Source organism: Pygoscelis adeliae, unplaced genomic scaffold (assembly GCF_000699105.1).
Source record: "Pygoscelis adeliae isolate BGI_AS28 unplaced genomic scaffold, ASM69910v1 Scaffold72, whole genome shotgun sequence".
Taxonomy (NCBI): Eukaryota; Metazoa; Chordata; class Aves; order Sphenisciformes; family Spheniscidae; genus Pygoscelis; species Pygoscelis adeliae.
The window spans coordinates 38,698-56,358 of NW_008824286.1; the positions used below are offsets into that span (position 1 = coordinate 38,698).

A 17,661-nucleotide genomic window follows, 5' to 3' on the forward strand; every position below is an offset into this window, starting at 1 on the left:
GATGGCAAAAAAAAAAAAAAAAAAAAAGAACGCAAAACAACCCAAACCCAGTGCTGCTTTCTGGCTTAGGTAAGGGAGTGGGCTCTGGAGTTTTCAAATTTTTTTATTTTTCTCCCCTTGATGTTAGTAAACAGGAATGGCTGACCTCTCTTCTCTTTAAGATCTTTGCTATCGGTTATTGTGCTCTTTGAAGCTTCAGCACATGTATCTTTATTACAGATGATGCACTGAAGGTGTTTCTGGTGCGATGGCAGGCCAAGAACAAAATCAGAAGTGCCAAAGCACCTGAGTATACCTCATGTCATTCATCATTTGGGATTCCTTTCTCACTTGTGAAGCTTAGTTGGTCAATTTTCATTTTTGTAGGAAAAGAGATATTTTTAGGACATGTCTCATATGTCACTTTAATATTGAAAACTTAAATTATACAAAACACTGAGTGGTATACACCAGTTAAAATTATTGGAGGAAACCAGGAATTGTGAATTGGGATCTTCAGAGTCTCTGTAAGGAAAGCCATTTCATTTATTTTTCTGTAATGACAGTATTATATTAAACTAGATTTGGAAGGGTATTCAAGAAGCCATTTAATAATTTTTTTGCCTCAAGGCAAGACTGATTATACTTGTGTCATTTCTGGGAGATATAATAGTTTAATGTGCTCCTGAAAATCTCAAGTGATCGTGATTCTCAAAAGAAGTCTTTTCAGAAAATGATAGTGTATGTATTTAACAAAACCAATAGTGTTCACTAGCTCTCATGATGAATACTTTAAGTATTGTCTTTTCTTTTTCTTTAGAAAATTAAGGTAGCAGCTTTGCGCATGTACACATGCTGTGTGGAGAAAACTGACTACGAGGAATTTTTTAACAGTAAGTAATGGACTTGATGGTATTTGGACTACTGCCCTGGTGAGAGAACTTCTGATGAAAATTCTTTAGATATATTTATACCAATAAATATGACAGCAAAAAGACTTGTCAGACCCTAGCAGTGCACGGTCAACTAGAAGCTGAGTGTACTACAGCATTCCCTTAAGCTCTGAAGTGGCAAGGGTTCAAGGGCAGATTCTGGAGCCTGGGATTGTTACATTTTGCCCACTGTGATGGAGAACAAGAACAAGGGTGGGAATAGGTAAAACCCAGAATATCCTGGACTTGGAAGGATATTGCCTTTTTTATTACCAGGGGTGGGATAAACTAAGAATCCAGATCTCTCTTCCCTTTTTACTGTGGTCAGATGGTCTCTGTGTCCTACCCTGTCCTATGACCAGTTGTGAGAAGGTCCAGTATAACCGGGATCCAGGTCTGAGAACCATCCCCCTCCACTGATGCACAACTTTTTTTTTATGATACAGGGTCAGTTAGATCACAGAGTCCTACCTGTCTCTCTTCCTCATGGCTGGGGCAGGTTTGGCTAGAACTTAAGAGACTTTCTACATTTTACTGACTGTGACAGCATTACACCAGGACACATCTCTTGACTGGGTAGAGAGTATGACTTAGAACAAAGCCACAAGTCCCTCCTTTAAGTATATAGGAATAATATTGGCTTGAACTGGGATGGCTTTTCCATGTTGCACGTGGTTTTTTAGCTATTAGTTAAAAAATCCGTTGTTGCTTTTATTAGTATCGTGTCTGGCTGGTGAATGGGGAAGATGTGTTTTTGAGACTTACATAAGCTTCAATAATATTTTATTCTTATGTGAATTATTTCCTATGTCAGTGTGATTTAGCTGGTAGTAAACCCATTACCTTGATCTGGCTTGTCACCTGAGTTGCTGAGCTACCAAATGCTTTCTTACGGCTTTATGATGCACCAGCACAGGTTGGGGCTGCTGCTGCTGCCTCTTGAGAGATCAGCTGAAGGGACATCTTTGTGTGTTCATGTAGTGCAGAGCTTATTGAGGGTGGTTTGGTACATGGTGTTGCTGCTGCAAGATTTTCCGATGGTTTTCAGAAGGTTTTCCAAAACTGTGATGTGGTTTCAGCGGTTGCAGGAGTGAGAGAACTCTGTGAGCAGTAGGATTCATCATTAGTCATGAAAAAATTAGAACCTCATTTTTCCTGTGCACACACCTCTCCCCAGCTGTGTGCCCTCTCAGGCTTTCTCAGATAAGTTCTCTTCTGTTTGTCATATTTGCCTCTCAAACAGAGGCTTTGCTGTTTTTAACTGGTGTTTCACTATCTGTGCTTAACAGGTTAATTGTACAAAGATATATAAATGTTGCCCTAGATTAAAATTTAAAGGAATTTCAAAACATGTCTGTGAAAAAGATACTGGCACAGATTTTCAGGCTCAATACTGAGTAAAATGACTCAGTTGTATTCTTGATATATTGTCTTACTGTTTTAAAGAGGAAGTTCCCAGAGCTCCCCCTCACTTTAAACCTATCACAAACAGCTGGCAAGCCTGTCCTTCAAGTTTCACCTTTTTTCCAGAATGTCCTTGTTGCTCCTTGTCTTTTGCTCTGTAGTACAAGTTATAGCCAGTTCATCTCTGAATTTACACCCAGGGAAACCTATGCTTGCATTGACTTGAGACCATTGTTACGTAAGGAACAAGATAGTTTGTTTTGCCGAGATTGACAGTGCGTGATGCACCCATCGGTGCCTGTGGTGTTGGGGTCTATGGTTGTGGTTCCAGAGAAATCGTTGCTTTCATATAAAAACAGATAGAAGTTGTTTCTGTTACTTCTATCTACTTACAGCTGCAGCTGTTTGGGGAATTAGCTCTAAATTTAACAGGCATGTGATCCATGTTTAAAAAGTAGTTCCCCTAAAACACAGACTGTATGGGGTGGGCAGGAACCTTTTAAATTGATTTTGCCAATGAAGAAGCTTTAGGCTGCGGTTCCATGGGTAGCTGAGTCAAAATAGTGGCCAAAGGGAAAAGGCTCACTTCTCTGTCTTCCTCTGCCTGTGTTCTGGACTGGACAATTACCATGTCCTCTGGTGAACTGTTTAGGTCACTGAAATAAAACAGCCCGGTTTTTTACAGACTTACTGTTTTGCTGTGTTAATGAATTAATGTGGCACATGGAAAGGTCTGATGGACAGCAGCTGTGGCATAAAGTAGGTGGTGAGGAGTACAAGATTAAGAGGGGGAAACATGGCATGAAGCAAGATATCCAACTTCCAGTTCAATTCACCATGTCTTCATCAAACTAGGTCAGTCAGGAGCTGTTTTTTTCTGAATTGCTCCTTTTTCAAATAAAGATGGGCATCGCTTAAGCCAGGACTGCAGCTTACTCCCAAAAGAGCAACCTGGGGGACTAGTAGGAACAGGAAGCAACTAACTCTTAACTCTGTCCCTTGATGATGCAGCAAGCACAGGTGTACCTGAGACTATGCTGATGTGGGTGCTGCACACCCACGTGGTGAATTGCACTGCTTAGGAACCCTAAGAGTAGTAATGGTGCTGCATGGGACCCAGCTCAGGTCTGCTTGAGCCAAAGCTGACTGTATGTAGACCTAGTGGTGTATTTATACTTTGCTGCCCCCAGCACTTCTGGCTCTAGTTGCATGGTGTTGAGATATCCAAGTGAACTGCATAGTCAGCTCTGGTCTCTGGAGAGCTTATGAGCTTTTTCTCTGCCATTTGTGAGTTGTTAGCCTACTGAGCTGGACTTGAAAACCGTACATCCATGTGTGTGTAAAACCATTTGTGGGCTCATTAACTCTGTGTGATCAGGACCAGTTCTTCATAGAGCCTTCTTCAGTGTTTCTGGACGTGCTTTTGTGATGCGGTTATGTTGTGGCATGAATAACGACTGCAATGTGACCTTGTAGAACTTGGATTGGTATGTGGATTTTGTCAAGTAGTTCTCTGACAGAGGTGACATAGAGTGTAAAGACTGGATAGTATGGTGTTGAGGACTAGGACGATGATAGCATTTCATGTCTCATAGTCTACCTTGCTATCTCAGTGCATTTCTGCTGATAACTAGTGAAATTTCTGAGACTTTCTGTTACGCAGTATGAGCCCTGTGAACTGCCTTTCTCTGTATTATGCCTTAGAACAGCAGTTCCCAAAATAGGGACTGTGGATATGCAAGTCATGAGGCCACTGTAGTATATAAAGGAGGCATTTTAATTGACTCTAGTATTATACTGCAGTTAACAGAATGGCAGGTATAATAAAATTGTCTCTTTGTTTTGTGATCATCCATGGACAAAACTTTGGGAACTCCGCTTTAGAGCCTATGTCCCAAATGTCTGTACTGTTCTGCTTATATGGGAAGTGGAGCTGTTTTAGGACTTCAGCTGTTTCCTGTTTAAAGGAGAGCAGAGAAGTAGTAGAGGGAATAGCAAGATTGCTGGTGCCAGGCTTTCTGTGCACAAAGCTTGCAGAGCTTAGGTGCTCTAACAAAATGAAGGAGGTAGCCACTGGTGAGGAGTGTTTCATGCCTTACCTTATACTTGAAAGGTCAGAAGAGCTTTTAGGATCAGGTAGGTGATACTGAGAGCTGAGCTGAAGTTTGTCTGATGAACATGGAGTGTAGGGTTACCTTGAATTCATCTTGAACTGTTAATACTGTCAACTGCTCCACTGTCATGCAACTGCAGTAGTAAGGAGCTGGCCCTGTCAAAACAGCCTTTCAGATGGCTCCTAGTGGGGCTACCAAGCAGCTCGAAAGGGCTGGAGTTTACCTACAGGACTCTGGATTCTTCTGTCTCCCTTAGCCCATCAGGTGCCTTATAGACACTTGCTGCTATCTGTTACACTCAGGGGAACGCTGACATAGTGCACCTGTTTTTTTGCAGGGTGTGGGGATATTATCCCATTGCGTCCTTCCTAAAATTGTGGTAGTGGCAAAGATGATCTATCATGAAAGAAAGTCCACGTTCAAGTTTTGCATCCCTTACCTGATGAATTTTAAGTGCAGAATATGACTGGAGGAAGAGGTATGTCCTCATAATACTGAGTGTTCATGTGTCTAATTGTATGCAGACATGTGGACAGGATGTGTTCTGTGGGCAGAATAGATTTATTCCCCAGCTGATAATAATCACAGTAATTTCATAGGTAGCTTTACCATCAGACATTTTTTCTGTATCTAACTGTATTCTGAAGGGAGTAATTTTCTGTTTAATTATAGGATGGATCTTTCTCCCCAGTTAGTTTCCCTGAATAAGATGTTCCAAAAGACCAAATTTTAGAATTGCATTCCTTTTAAAAAGCCGATATCTGAGGGCAAGCTTGTTGCTTTAAAGGAGCCATCCTTCCTTTAAATTTATGATGTAGATGGTCCTAATATAGAAGTTAAAAAATTAATTATAAAAATAGAAGTGCAACACTTGGAAAGTTAGAGAAAAAATTCTTCCCTCCTGGGTACTGAATAGGTCTTCAAAAACTTTCCGTATTTCCAGTGCTAGAGGTATGAGCTTTGCTTTTCCACTGAAGAGTGATTTCTGTGGTGGGAGACTGATAAATGGTAACTTCTACTTCAGAAACTTCTGTCTGTTGAACTAAGTGTTTTACTTTGAATCTTGCTTGTGGAACCCTCATTTAATGAAATGGTTTGATTAATGCAAGCATTGTGTACTCTTGCCCTGGTTAGAGACGGCTTGGCATGCCTTTAGGTCAAAGGAGTCATTTCTAGGCACATGAACTATTTCTAATAGGAATGAGAGAGCCAAAAGGGGTGAAGGGTGAGGGGAAACTTGTGTTTAATATCCAAACATAGACTGTTAGTGTCTTTACACTGTCTTGGAGGTGGCATAGGTGATGTATGGGCACTGATGCTGAAGCTTGGCACCTCCTAAGCACTGATGGAGTCAACTCTCTGAGGAGGGAGGAATAGCGATTATTTTCTTGGTTCTTCTGGTGGTTGCCTGAGCATAGCTGGCATATAAAAAGAAAGAGGCAGTGAAAAGTATTGCTTCATGATCCGGGTGAATCTCCTTGGTAATACTTGAGAACCAAGAAGTATAGGAGTCAGGAAGGAATATATTCAACACAGAAAAGATAAAGTTGACTTCCTTGGGGCACATCTGACTGGACAGTCCATTTCTGAATGCTCTCTGGCCTTCTTACAGCTAGGTTTGAACAGTCCAGACGACAAGACCAAGTGCTGGGTAGGCCAAGGTGACTGTGTCAGATCCTTCTCATTAGGTACTCCTCTTAAAAACTTCTCCAGGAAACAGATGTAGAGATGACTTCCTAGGAGGAAGGTTTAAGATTGACAGGAACTGAAGGACTTAATGTGCACATAACCCATAGGTCCATGCTTTTCAAGCATGAGGAAGAGGAATATGGTTTCTGTGCCACATAGCCTAAATCTCCAGCCTCACAATGGCACATGCAGATCCATAGTGTGAATATGCATATGGACAAACCATCTCTGGGAAACCCAGTGGCTATCGGAGTAGAGCTAAATCTGGAAACAGAAATTGTTTCTATGGTTGGTTGGTGGGTTTAATCCTAATGTACCTTGCCTCTAGCCATTCTACGTTCAGGGTGCTGTGGGCTGCACAGCCGTGTAGTAAATCTGAACAGTGGAGTCAGAGCAAAGACTCAGCTAGCACAGTATCCTGTCCCTGGCAGGAGGCAAAAGCACATGTTAAAGGAAGGTGTAAGAATGGAGCAAAGCATCTGTTGATACTTTCCTGTTATTCTTTACTGCTTTGGGACCTCCTGAGCTAGAAGCCACGTGTTTGTCTAATTCTCCATTTTGGATTTCCCCCCTCCCGCCCTCTAAATGTTATCTAAGTGAGTTCTAAACACATGAAATCTTTTGGAATCTACAGCATTCTGTGGTTGGGTGCATGTTCTAGAGTTTAAGCACAAGTGTGACAGTAAATGATGTTTGCTTCTGATATGTATGTACCGTTTAGGGCCAGAAATTAAATTACTAAAATGTATTTAGATTTTGGTGTAGTGAATTTGTTAGGTGCAAAACGTGATGAAATTCATATTAATACTTAGTTCTGTTTTTGTGGTTTTTTTCCCCCTCCCATCAAGGGTGCCAAATGCCTGATACTTTGAATTCATGGTTTCTAGTAGCCCAGCTTCATGTCTGGTAAGTGAAAAGTAAAATAGTAATATAACTATTTTCAGGAAATAGAGTGGTATGTACCTTAATGTGAGAAAAAGTAGGCTCCATGGTTATTTGTGATAGTGGTTATATTCAATTTACTGAATGTTAGCAGTTTTCTACTAAAGAACAAAAAGTCCCATAGAGAAGCTAACATCTTTTACATCTCTAAATTCCTCCGTAGTGGAATGATCTTTGCCATGAGTTTTCTAAAAGCCTATGTGGAAAGCTCTTGGGTGTTTTAGGATAAGTTTAAATTTATGTAAAAGTGGTTTAAATTGGGAGAATTTGTGGTGATTGAAGTTGCTGCTCGTCAGAAGCATTTAACAAATTATAGCATTGGCATTTATTCTTGTACCTCTGAAACGTACATGCAGGTTGGTGAATGCCAGCGTGGCTACGCGTAAAAATATTTCACACCTTAAACATTAAGTCTTTTCCTTTTTTCATTTGTGAAAATAGTAGCCAAAAAAATCAGGTTTTCATCTAGCATTACATACTTGTAAAGGTCAGAGGGATGCACAAAGGAGTACAGTAATCTTTAAGTGCCAGATCTTTCAGGAAACTGAAGTCCATAGACTTACGTTCAGCTATCCAAAGGCTGAAAGGAAGTTTGTACTGAAATAGCTGCACTTAAGCATAGGCCCCTTATTTCCTTGCCTCGTTTTTTTCCCCCTTCCCTCCTTTTAATTTCCTGTCTCCTCAATATTTTGAAAGATGGGGCAATTCATTTCACTAAAGAATGAATAAATTAGCAGAACCATTGAAATTACCAGTTATTGAAATCAGTGGAATCAAGTAAGGAAGACCCTTGAGATTTGCAGTTTATTTATTTCTTACTGTTCTCTGTGGAAAAAAGGCTTTAAAAATTGATAAGCTAATCACTCATATCGATATTTGGAAAACTACTGCAATAAATACTCAAAACCAAACTGTTTATAAGTGTCCGGGGAAAAACAAAGAGCGGTAACATGAATCTGCAAAGAACACACTTTTTTCCACATCATCTTGATTTCGTATTGACAGAAAAATGTACTCTGTGATACACAGCATCAAATTCAAGATACATAGTCTTCTTTCACGACAGGCATAAAAATAAACAAGGAGACTATGATAGAGATGAAACTAGTATGGAATAGACACAAAAATTCTGAGATCAAAGCTACATTGGAGAAGGCCAAGAGTTGCCACGCTTTGAGCCGGTGATGTTAAGGAGACATTTAATGAGGGAAATTTAAGTACTCTTATGTTTAAGTTATGGTGGACAGGTTGACAGCAATATACTACACAAGCAGGAAGGAACCAAATCCCTCTACTTGGTATGACAGCAATGAAAATTCAAGTGTGGATGTTAGCACTAAAGGTTAATTTTTCTAAGGTTTATGTGCCTGGCTCCTCCGTGTTCCTGGCAGCTTGACCTAAGGAGCACGGTCATTCTGGACCACAAATGAGAGATCCAGTTTGATATTCCAGGATACAGAGAAGCCTGTGACAGGCCTGTTCATTACCTGGGTCACTGGGAAATGCTGCAGGCTTTGCTTGGGATTAGCTCAGTGACCAGGATCCTGCCATGACATAATTTTGCTTTCACAGTCATGTTTGTTGTGTTCTCTCTGATTCTCTTTCTTTAATCAGTTTGACATCAGTAAAGTGGGAGCAGAACATTATTGATTCTGCTAGCTCTGGCAACGTCAAGGACATCCTACCTTTGTCTGAAGGCTCCAATACCTCTGTCTTTCCTGCTGGACCTTTGCCTGAGAGGCTAGAAACCTTCCTGATCTGGTGGCCAGCAACCTGACCATGTAGATTCTGATTACCATCTGTTAAAACGTTCCTGTTCCCCCTTGCAATGCAATCTAGATCACTTTCTGGTGTACTTAATTCTTCCCTCTTCTTCAGTTTTAGTTTCAACTGATTTAGAGTGTCTTCTGGAGCTGGAGAAGATGACAGTTTTTCCTAGTTTGGTAAACCCTGCCTCCTTTCTTGCTGTTGTCATTGCCCATCATGTTCTAGTCAACTGTGTTTCTATGCTTTTTGTATCTCACCTTTTATAGACTTAAGGTGCTTGTCAGAGCATACATTCTTGTGTTACAGATTCTGGTGGGTCCTCTGTTTGAATCTCTGGCTCTTGTTTCTTCTTGTCTGTCCTACTTACCTCCAGTCACAAAGGGGGGAAATTCAGATGCTCTGCTTTTGTTAACTTCTTTCAAGATAATGTTCCTTTAGATACACTCCAGTGCCTTCCAATGCAGTGCTAAAACTATACTTTAGAAGATCAACCTATCAATATTCTTTCCTGAATGTCATGTTTTTGTAGGCCGTTTCTGTTACTTCACACCTTTGATGTCAGGAAGACTCTTTCTTTATATTTAGAAGACCACACCTTTTAGAAAATCTTAAGCTGTTCATCTCCACTGCTGGGTTTGCCTTTTCCCAAGCAGTGGCAGTCTAAATGGAGTATTGGCTGTGTTCAGAGCTGTTATGAAGCTGCCAAAGAGATGACTTTGGTGACTGTACTAAGAAATGTCTCGGTGCAGGATGTATCATACCTAGAGCTCCCTTCATATTTTCACCACACCAAGTACGGTGACATCTCTAAAGTATTTAGGATCAAAATAGAGTGGTGCTACAATTCCTGTTCTGAAAGACTCAGATCTGTTGCAAGAATTCATCTGAGCATTATTTTTCATAAGGAAATCTGCACCTGAGAAAGTGTTGATCAGTCTGAGAGAGTCCAGAGAAGAACAACCACCAAGTATGTAGAAAGCAGTTCCTGCAGGAAAAGATTTCTCAGATTTGCATAGAGAAGACTGAGGATACCATACCATTTTGAAATGTGCTGCTTCAGAAGAAAGGGAAAAAACTGTGTTTCATGGTAGAGAGGGCAGGGAGAAAGGGGTCTAAATTACATCAGAGGAGTCTTGCTTGAGAGGAGTTTTAAGAACAAGTTTATCTGGAAGGTCGTAGGCATTTAGTTGATCCTGCCCTAACAGGAGGGAATGGGCTACATGGCCTAAGCAAAGGCACCAGGGGAAGGGAAGACTGCACAGCCGGGCTCGGTTCTTTTAGCTTGTGCCCCAGCAAAGATGTGTACGTGGCTGTAAATACAGTAGTTGGTGAACTTGCTAGGCTGGGGCACCGGATAACATGCAAACCTAATCAGGAAAAGTTCAGAATTCTGCTTGTTACCATTATTCATAGAAGTGTATGTCACAACATATAGCTGATGACAAAGTCGATTCAGGAGCTTGTGTCTCCTGTCCCCCCTGTTGCTGGCCATTTGTGAATGGGTTAAACAGAATAAAGCCTTCCAAAATTGCTGTTGACACTTGTGTTGTTAAGCCAGAGTAATTTCTCGGAACAAGTATAACAGCCCCAGAAATAGTTGCTTTGGAGCAACTGAGGAAGTGGGAACAAGTGGCGAAGTGCAGGGGATAGCAGGAAGCTCTGAGTGGGCTTTGTCCTTAGAAGTATAATGCATTATCACACCTTGATTGCATGGCACTGAACCACCTCACAACAGTTGACAGGGTGGTGTTGACTACTGCTTCTGGTGTTCAAGCCAGTCTGTTGGCACTTTGGGAATACTGACAGAAGCTGTTGTAGCTGAGGCTGTTGTGGGAAACTGCTACACCTCATCTAAGATGGGTTGAGTTATAGGTGCTCCTGTTCCTTTTCAGGCATCCTTTCATGTAATTTTCTTTGCATAACAAATACAGTATAAATTATCCAACCCAACCAATGTCAGGTAGATGGCTTTCTAAAGATAGCTTGGACTAATTTTGCTTTCATGGTTTGACAAAGATGAGTCAGTATTTGACTAAACTACAGAACAGATTCTGTAGTGAAACGATAAAATGCTTCACACTGTGTTGATCTAGTTAGAAGGTTTATAGTCTTTAAAGAGTCTATGTCTTTTAAACCTCAGATGGCAGGTGTAGTAACAAACTACCAAATTTTCAAATAAACTGCAAAATTCCATGATCTCACTCGTGGTGCTGCAGAACAGCTCTGTGACAGCACTATGCATCCAAACACAGAGCTGCCTTTTAGGCTTCATGGGTAGCAGGTTTTGCTCTGAACGCCACTCCAGTCCTGCTCATCAGTGACCAATTGTTAGCTGTTGGTCTGTGCACTGCTCTCTCCTCCTGCTTCACCACCACTGAAGGCAGACTGGATAGGAACCAGTATTTGTGCTTGGGAGGAGGTTTTCTTGCCAAGCCACTCTTTTCTTTTTTTTTTAAACTATTTTTTAACTTTTTAAATTTTTTTATTTTTCCTCCTGAGCTTGCGTATTCAGCAAGAGAAGTATAAAAATGCTTTTCTTAGCCCAAAGTTAGTCTTTTAAACTGAGTCTTTTTCTCTTTGACTTAAGAGTGGGTAAAAATTTGGGATACAGTAACTCTTACTAATTAACTTTTTCATCCAGCTCAATTATGTAAACGCATAAGAGGAGCAAAGGTTTTGAAACTGGTGGAAGTAAGACACAAGTTTTAAGCTCTTTGTGCATTTGTTTTGTGGAAGGACCGGTAACTAGACAGCTGTTCTCTGCGTTCTGGACCATTGTTTTAGCAGAAAGCTTTGTCATCTTTCTGTAAGCAAGATGAGGATTCATTTCTTGATACTGTCTTAATTGCATTTGTTTGCTGGGACAGTGGTTCTGTTAGATACCGAGTCGTCCCTGCCACAATATAAACCTTGGGAATCCTTACACAGCTCTGTTTCCTGATACAGAAATTGCCAGTCTTCCCAACGTTCCCTTTGCTGGCTGCTGCCCTTCCCCTTCTCTACCAACCCTCTACCCAGATTCTCAGTCACTCCACCCTTTGATCATTGGTCTACTTGTCATGCCTCTGTCCCTCTCTCCAGTCTTTTGACCTCATTCCACCTGGCTTGTGTTGGAGCCCGAGCTGTCTCTTGTATGCGAGTGTCACTTTCAGAAGCTCCCCATCTAGAAATCAGATTTTGGTCCATGGACTTTTCTTCTTTCCATTTTGGTCTCTCAGTTGAATGGCCCTTGTGTGGGACTTAAATGTATGGTTCTAATCAGAAAAAAGAGCATAGGACTAATGCAGTTTTTGTTACCTTCAGTTTGTTTTGTCTCTGTGACTCATCGCTGGCAATAAGTTTTGCTTCCTTTGCAGGTTAAAAAAATCTTTACTAATCAGTAGACAAGATAGAATCCATCATAAAGATTGGCATCTGTCCTTTTCCAGATCAGCTCAACAGACAAGCTTCAAATGTTTATGATTCTCCCTGGTGAGCTGGCATTCACAGATCACCAAATACTATTAATGCCTGTAGGGAGGCACAGATCTTATGTCCACTGAAGAAATTAACAGATTAAAAAAAAAAATCATCATTTTTACTTCTTAACTCTTGTGGCACATTCACTATTGTTAGTATGCAACTGCTTCAAAGTGGCATCCAACAGCTCTGCTCTGTTGCTTTTACATAAGCTGGAAGAAGAATTTCCTGTGAGCAGTTTCCCACCTGTAGCATGTCTATGCAAAGCAGTGACTTCTTTCAGCTCCAGTGTTTGAGGACCACTTCATCTACAGTAACTCAGTCAATCCTGGACAGGCACTTCTGACTCAACACAGGAGCGGAGCTGATTAGTGAGGTAGAGAAGGTGGGACTGGTGATGGGACTGGGCTCTTACCTAGTGAAGGATTAGCCTGTATTTCAGTTCATGCTGTTTACAGATGTAAAAGAGGCAAAATAAATTTTTTGTCCTGATGATTTATTTTTTAGACAGAACAGCAGCAATGAAGTTCAAGTGGCTTTAATGCTTAAAAAAAAAAGTAAAACAACTCAACCTGGTATTCTCATTAAGATCCCACAATGCACTTACAAACTTGTGAGTTCTTCTAGCATGTACTGTGTGTAGGGGTTTTGCCAAGTGGTTGGATATGTATCCAAAGACCCCTGTAGTTGAAATAATTTAGGGCATTGCTAACGTGAATTTGGGTGAAGTCTGTAACTTGCTTAAGCTTTCACAGCTTGGCTAGTTCGGACTTTTACACCACTTTAGTATACCAAGCTGAATTACAGCTGGCTTGTAGCCTAGGATTAGACAAGACATTTGTTCCTGCTCCAAAGGGTGATATGTTCTTAAGGCTGAGGAATTTAGGTTGCAGTACTGTTTAACTAGATTACAGTACTGTCAGCCAGAATAGAGTCCACTGTCACTCTTCCATAGCTGGATTGGCCAAAATCCAGCAGATACAGCTCTTGAGTACAGAATAGAAAAGTTTGTGATAGTTTATTTAAAAAAAAAAAAAAAAGTCTTTGTATGTGTGTTTTTCCCTGATCACAAAAACACAGACGGTAAGGAGAATCTTAAATGAGCTGAAATATATTTAATTTACTCTTTATATTTGAAGAAAAGCTAGAAGCTGTGAATTTGGTGTTTATGTTCTTGCAGGATGTGTCTGGTACGAATGAAGCAGGAGGGTCGCACAGGAAAATACATGTGTCGCTATATAGTTCACTGCATGTGGGAGGATGTTGAACAGCGTGGTAAGGTGATGGGGGTAAGTCATCTTTGGTGTTGATAATCTTGATGATTCACATGTTTCAATGCTTTTGTAACTTTGCATATCTTGGAAGAATGCCTAAGAATCAACCTGTAGCTGCTTGTTTATTTCTTCATTAGCTTAAGCTGGTATATGTAGCCCTTATTCCTGACCATTCATTCCCGCAGCTGTACTGCCTGTTGTATTGAGCTGCTGACCTTGTTTCTGAAACTGTACCATGGCCTGGATGAAGATATAGATTTGTCTGAAATTAATTAATTTTCCATGTGGTTTGCCATGTGATTGCAGAAATGGATGCTGCTATAACAGAATGGGCATTTGTGGATAGGAATAAGCAGCTGGGGTAGGGAGAAACATGACTGGTGCCAAATGTATAACCACAACTTAAGTAATTCCAGCAGAGCTTTGAGTTTTCTCTGTATCTAGGATGGTGAGTAAAAGGAAAGTTAAGGGACGAGGTTTTTATGTTAAGCTCCTGTGCATGACTATAACTAGTTATTAGTTTATTTTTCATTTTGGATTCTTAGTATACCTAGTCTTTATCACAAAAGAAACATTGTAAGGCGAGAGTAGCTCCAAGGATAGTTCATTTGCAAGTTTGAAGGAAGAACAAGGTTGGATCTTTTTGGCCTATTCTGAGGAAGGTTATGCTAGTTACTTGTAATGGTCATTCCTGGCCTTAAAGTCTGTAAGTGTGTTTCTCCAGCCTTGTGTTGGTGATAGTCTTCAGAGAAGGCAGTGCAGAAGCAGTGGAAGTAGGAGATAGTTTTCATAACCCCAGTATCACAGTGACGACAGGAGACCTGATACAATTGAGGATGCCTATGTTCAGGGCGCTTCTAGTGGGAGAATAGGACTGGGAAAGATATCCAGTGGTGTGTAAAAAGAAAAGAATTGTTCAATGATTAAATAGAGGTTTATCTGTGATTAAAGTAAATCAGACTGTTAGAGAAATGACAGTTTTCATATAGCAATAATGGCATATTGTCAAGTCTTAGTTGTCAGCCAAATAACCAAGGGAGAGGCTGCTAGGGTATTCCTATTTGTGACAAACAAGGGAATTAACCAGTGAGTTAGGATTTGGTATGTGATCACATTAGTAATTCAAGAAGTTTCTCTCTGATCTTTTATTTTGTATGTGGTTTTAGAAAGTGTTGATTCTGGTGTAACTTCAGTTATTCCATCAGCAGTGGCTTTTTTTTTCCTAGTTGTTGTGAATTTCATAGCTTTACTATGTTACAGCTTGCTTTTAAAGACAAGTCATCCTCTTAATCTTCTTTTGGATTAAATCTAAATTCAGGCATCTTAGAATTTCTTGCTATATTAATGGGCTTACATAAATTCCAATATAGGAATCTCCACTTCCCTGGTCAGATGCCATAAGGCAGTGTGAGTGAGCCTAGATAAATTAGATGATAGTACCAGAGAAAAAGATTGAATGAAACAACTTATGCATTTTTGTCCTTATCCAGTGTCTTTCATGTCATATCAGTGGTTGATTCTACTTTCTGTAGGAACTGGAGACAGCTCAGATCTTTGTTCCAGGTGTAAATTTAAAGCTGCTGTTCTTGAAAAGCAAAAACAAAACCCCAAAACCCAGCCAAACACCCCGCCTCCCAAAGCCCCCCCCAAATCTCTTCAGGGATCTTTTGATTCCATCTGTGCACAGAGAGAATGCTGCTTTGGAACAGAAAATTATTTCTCTGTTCCTTTTGACCCTAATTTTGCCTTATATGAACTAACCTCAAATGCCATCTTGTAGTTTTCCTTGCAGGATTTGAAGCAGAAGCAAACACCAAAGAGAAGCAAAGCTAGCTGTTTGCTCCCCTTACAAGCATGTAGAACTCAAAAGTGAAGCATGGTACAAGTTAGACCTGTATCGAGATTTCTTTTCAGTAAACTTTAAGGGGAAAAAAAGATAGTACTTACAGTCAGCTCTGTGTAAAGGGAAGTACAGGGTTTCCATTTCTGCAAACTAAACTATTCCGTTGCTCCCCAAAATTCCCCAAAGTGTAAAAAGACCCACCAGTGTCCTTATGTTTTCATCCAATCTGGAGCCTCAAGTGTTAATATATGCATATTATAATGGTATCGTTGCTGTATGATGCAACTGTAAGGAGATCTTAAGTTGTTTGAATGCCATTCATTCTCTGCCTTGGCAGGTTAGGCATCTTTTCAATTTATCCTTGAATTTAAATTTTGCAATCTTTGTTTGTAATAGTGATCATACAATGTAATAATGCATGCATGCTTAGTTTGCAAAAATATGATTCCTATAATATACTTCTGACCGTTACCTAGTGTTAACATAGCTTTTATGTGGCAATAGCTGATGCTTAAATGAAGTATGTACACATTTAAAGGCTTGATCTCAAAAATAGTTACATCTGTGTGTATATTTAATATAGTTTAGCTGCACAGAGGCCCATTGATTTTAATGAGACTCCTTGTGAGAGGATGTGAACTCTAGAGGTAACAGCTAACTAGACCGGGCACGAAGGGTGTGTAAGAAAGCATAGTGAACTCTCCTAGATCGTAAACTTGGAAATTAGGACTGTTCTCTTCCCCATAGTGTTTGTGAAGGCATAGGGCTTTCATAATCTTTGTGATTTTTTTTTTCTTTCATCTTTTAATTATTCCTAATCTTTCAGTCATTATTTTGTCAAGATGAATGAACTTTTTCGTTTCTTCTGGTAGTATTTATTGTATGTTAGATGAAAATAATTTATGCATTGATGTTTGAAGAGGTTAGCTGTTCCCTTGCTCCTTGTCATTGCTCTGTTTTCCTTAGTGCTAGTGATCCTAGCTTAATATACCACTTCACCCATGTCCCTGCATGGGCAGTTCCTGTTTCTTCCATGCTGCTTCGCTGCTCTTCACTTACTTTCCTTCCCTTCACATGAATGTACTCTGATTGAACTCTTTCTCACATCTCAGCTTTAGCAATTGCAAGGAGTTTTAAGTGATAAATAAAGGGCAGTTACCCTAGGTGTTAGGTTCTACTTATTAATCTCAATGTATTTATCCCTAATGGTTCTTTTAAAAAGAAGCTGAGGGTTTGTGAGCTGATTGAGGAATATGTGTAACAGCTATTTATTTTCAAGTAATTTAGTCCTGCAATCAGTATATATTCTACCTCCAAAAGAAGATAGTTAAATGTATCAAGATAATTATAGTAGATAAAAAGATGACAGTAATGTTCCTCTGTTGATGCTTTCAAGTTTCAGAATCTGAGCCTTTCTCAGAAGTAAGTTAAAAAGAAGCTTTACTGAATACTTTTAGGGCACTAAGTTATCATCTGCATAGCTCCTAGGAGGTTAGGAAATTCCATTCCCTGCTTTTTCTTTCATGCAGGGTATCAAAGGTCAATATTTAACTACAATTGGTACATTCCTGTATTGTGGTATAAGTGACAGAGCACCTGTATGAAATTGCTAATTGGATGCAATTAGTTTAACTTGTTGACAGGCAAAGCTGCAGTTCTTCAACTCATTTCCATATCTAGCAACAATTCCAACACTTGATGCAGAAAATGGATACTATATTCTTGAATTGATATTGATGCTTTATTAAAATATGCCATCTGCTCTTAAATATACAAGTTCATTGGAGCCGAAAGTGATAGAATGTAAGGCATTTTAACTACTAATTTACATCAGCTCCAACTCCAAATGGAGTTTGTGTTATTTCAAAACCTGGTTGTTAAAATTGCTGAGATCTAAATCTCAGCTACAAAGTTTTGGGACCTGTTAGCCTGAGCTCCTTCAGCACTCCTGAATGTCGGCAAGAGTCAGAAACCAAAACTTGACACAGCTGTAAAAACACACAGAGAGCCTGTGGCCTCAGCAAATTCTACTGGTGCAGGCATATTTCAGATATAAATTTTACTCTGCTGTCCCTAGTACTAATGAAGTCAGTTTCTTTTGGTGGGTTTGCAGCCAGGTGTGTCCAGTTCTGTGGCTAACCAGTGCTCTTTACTTAATTTTTCCACTAGTGACATTTCTATCAAACTTTAAAAACAAACAGAAAAATTGGCTTGATGCAATGGCTCAAAGTGTTAATAGTAACATTAGGCTGGGTAAA

General features: G+C 40.0%; 1 protein-coding gene across 1 annotated transcript in view; it reads left to right on the forward strand.

The window, feature by feature from the left end:
* LOC103912416 (ubiquinol-cytochrome-c reductase complex assembly factor 1) overlaps positions 1-17,661 on the forward strand; it is a 46,705-nt gene that overhangs the window by 9,214 nt on the left and 19,830 nt on the right. The window contains exons 5-7 of the mRNA XM_009318677.1: positions 800-872; positions 6,967-7,024; positions 13,467-13,575. Of these exons, the coding sequence (XP_009316952.1) occupies positions 800-872; positions 6,967-7,024; positions 13,467-13,575 (240 nt within the window). The remainder of the gene's footprint in view (positions 1-799; positions 873-6,966; positions 7,025-13,466; positions 13,576-17,661) is intronic.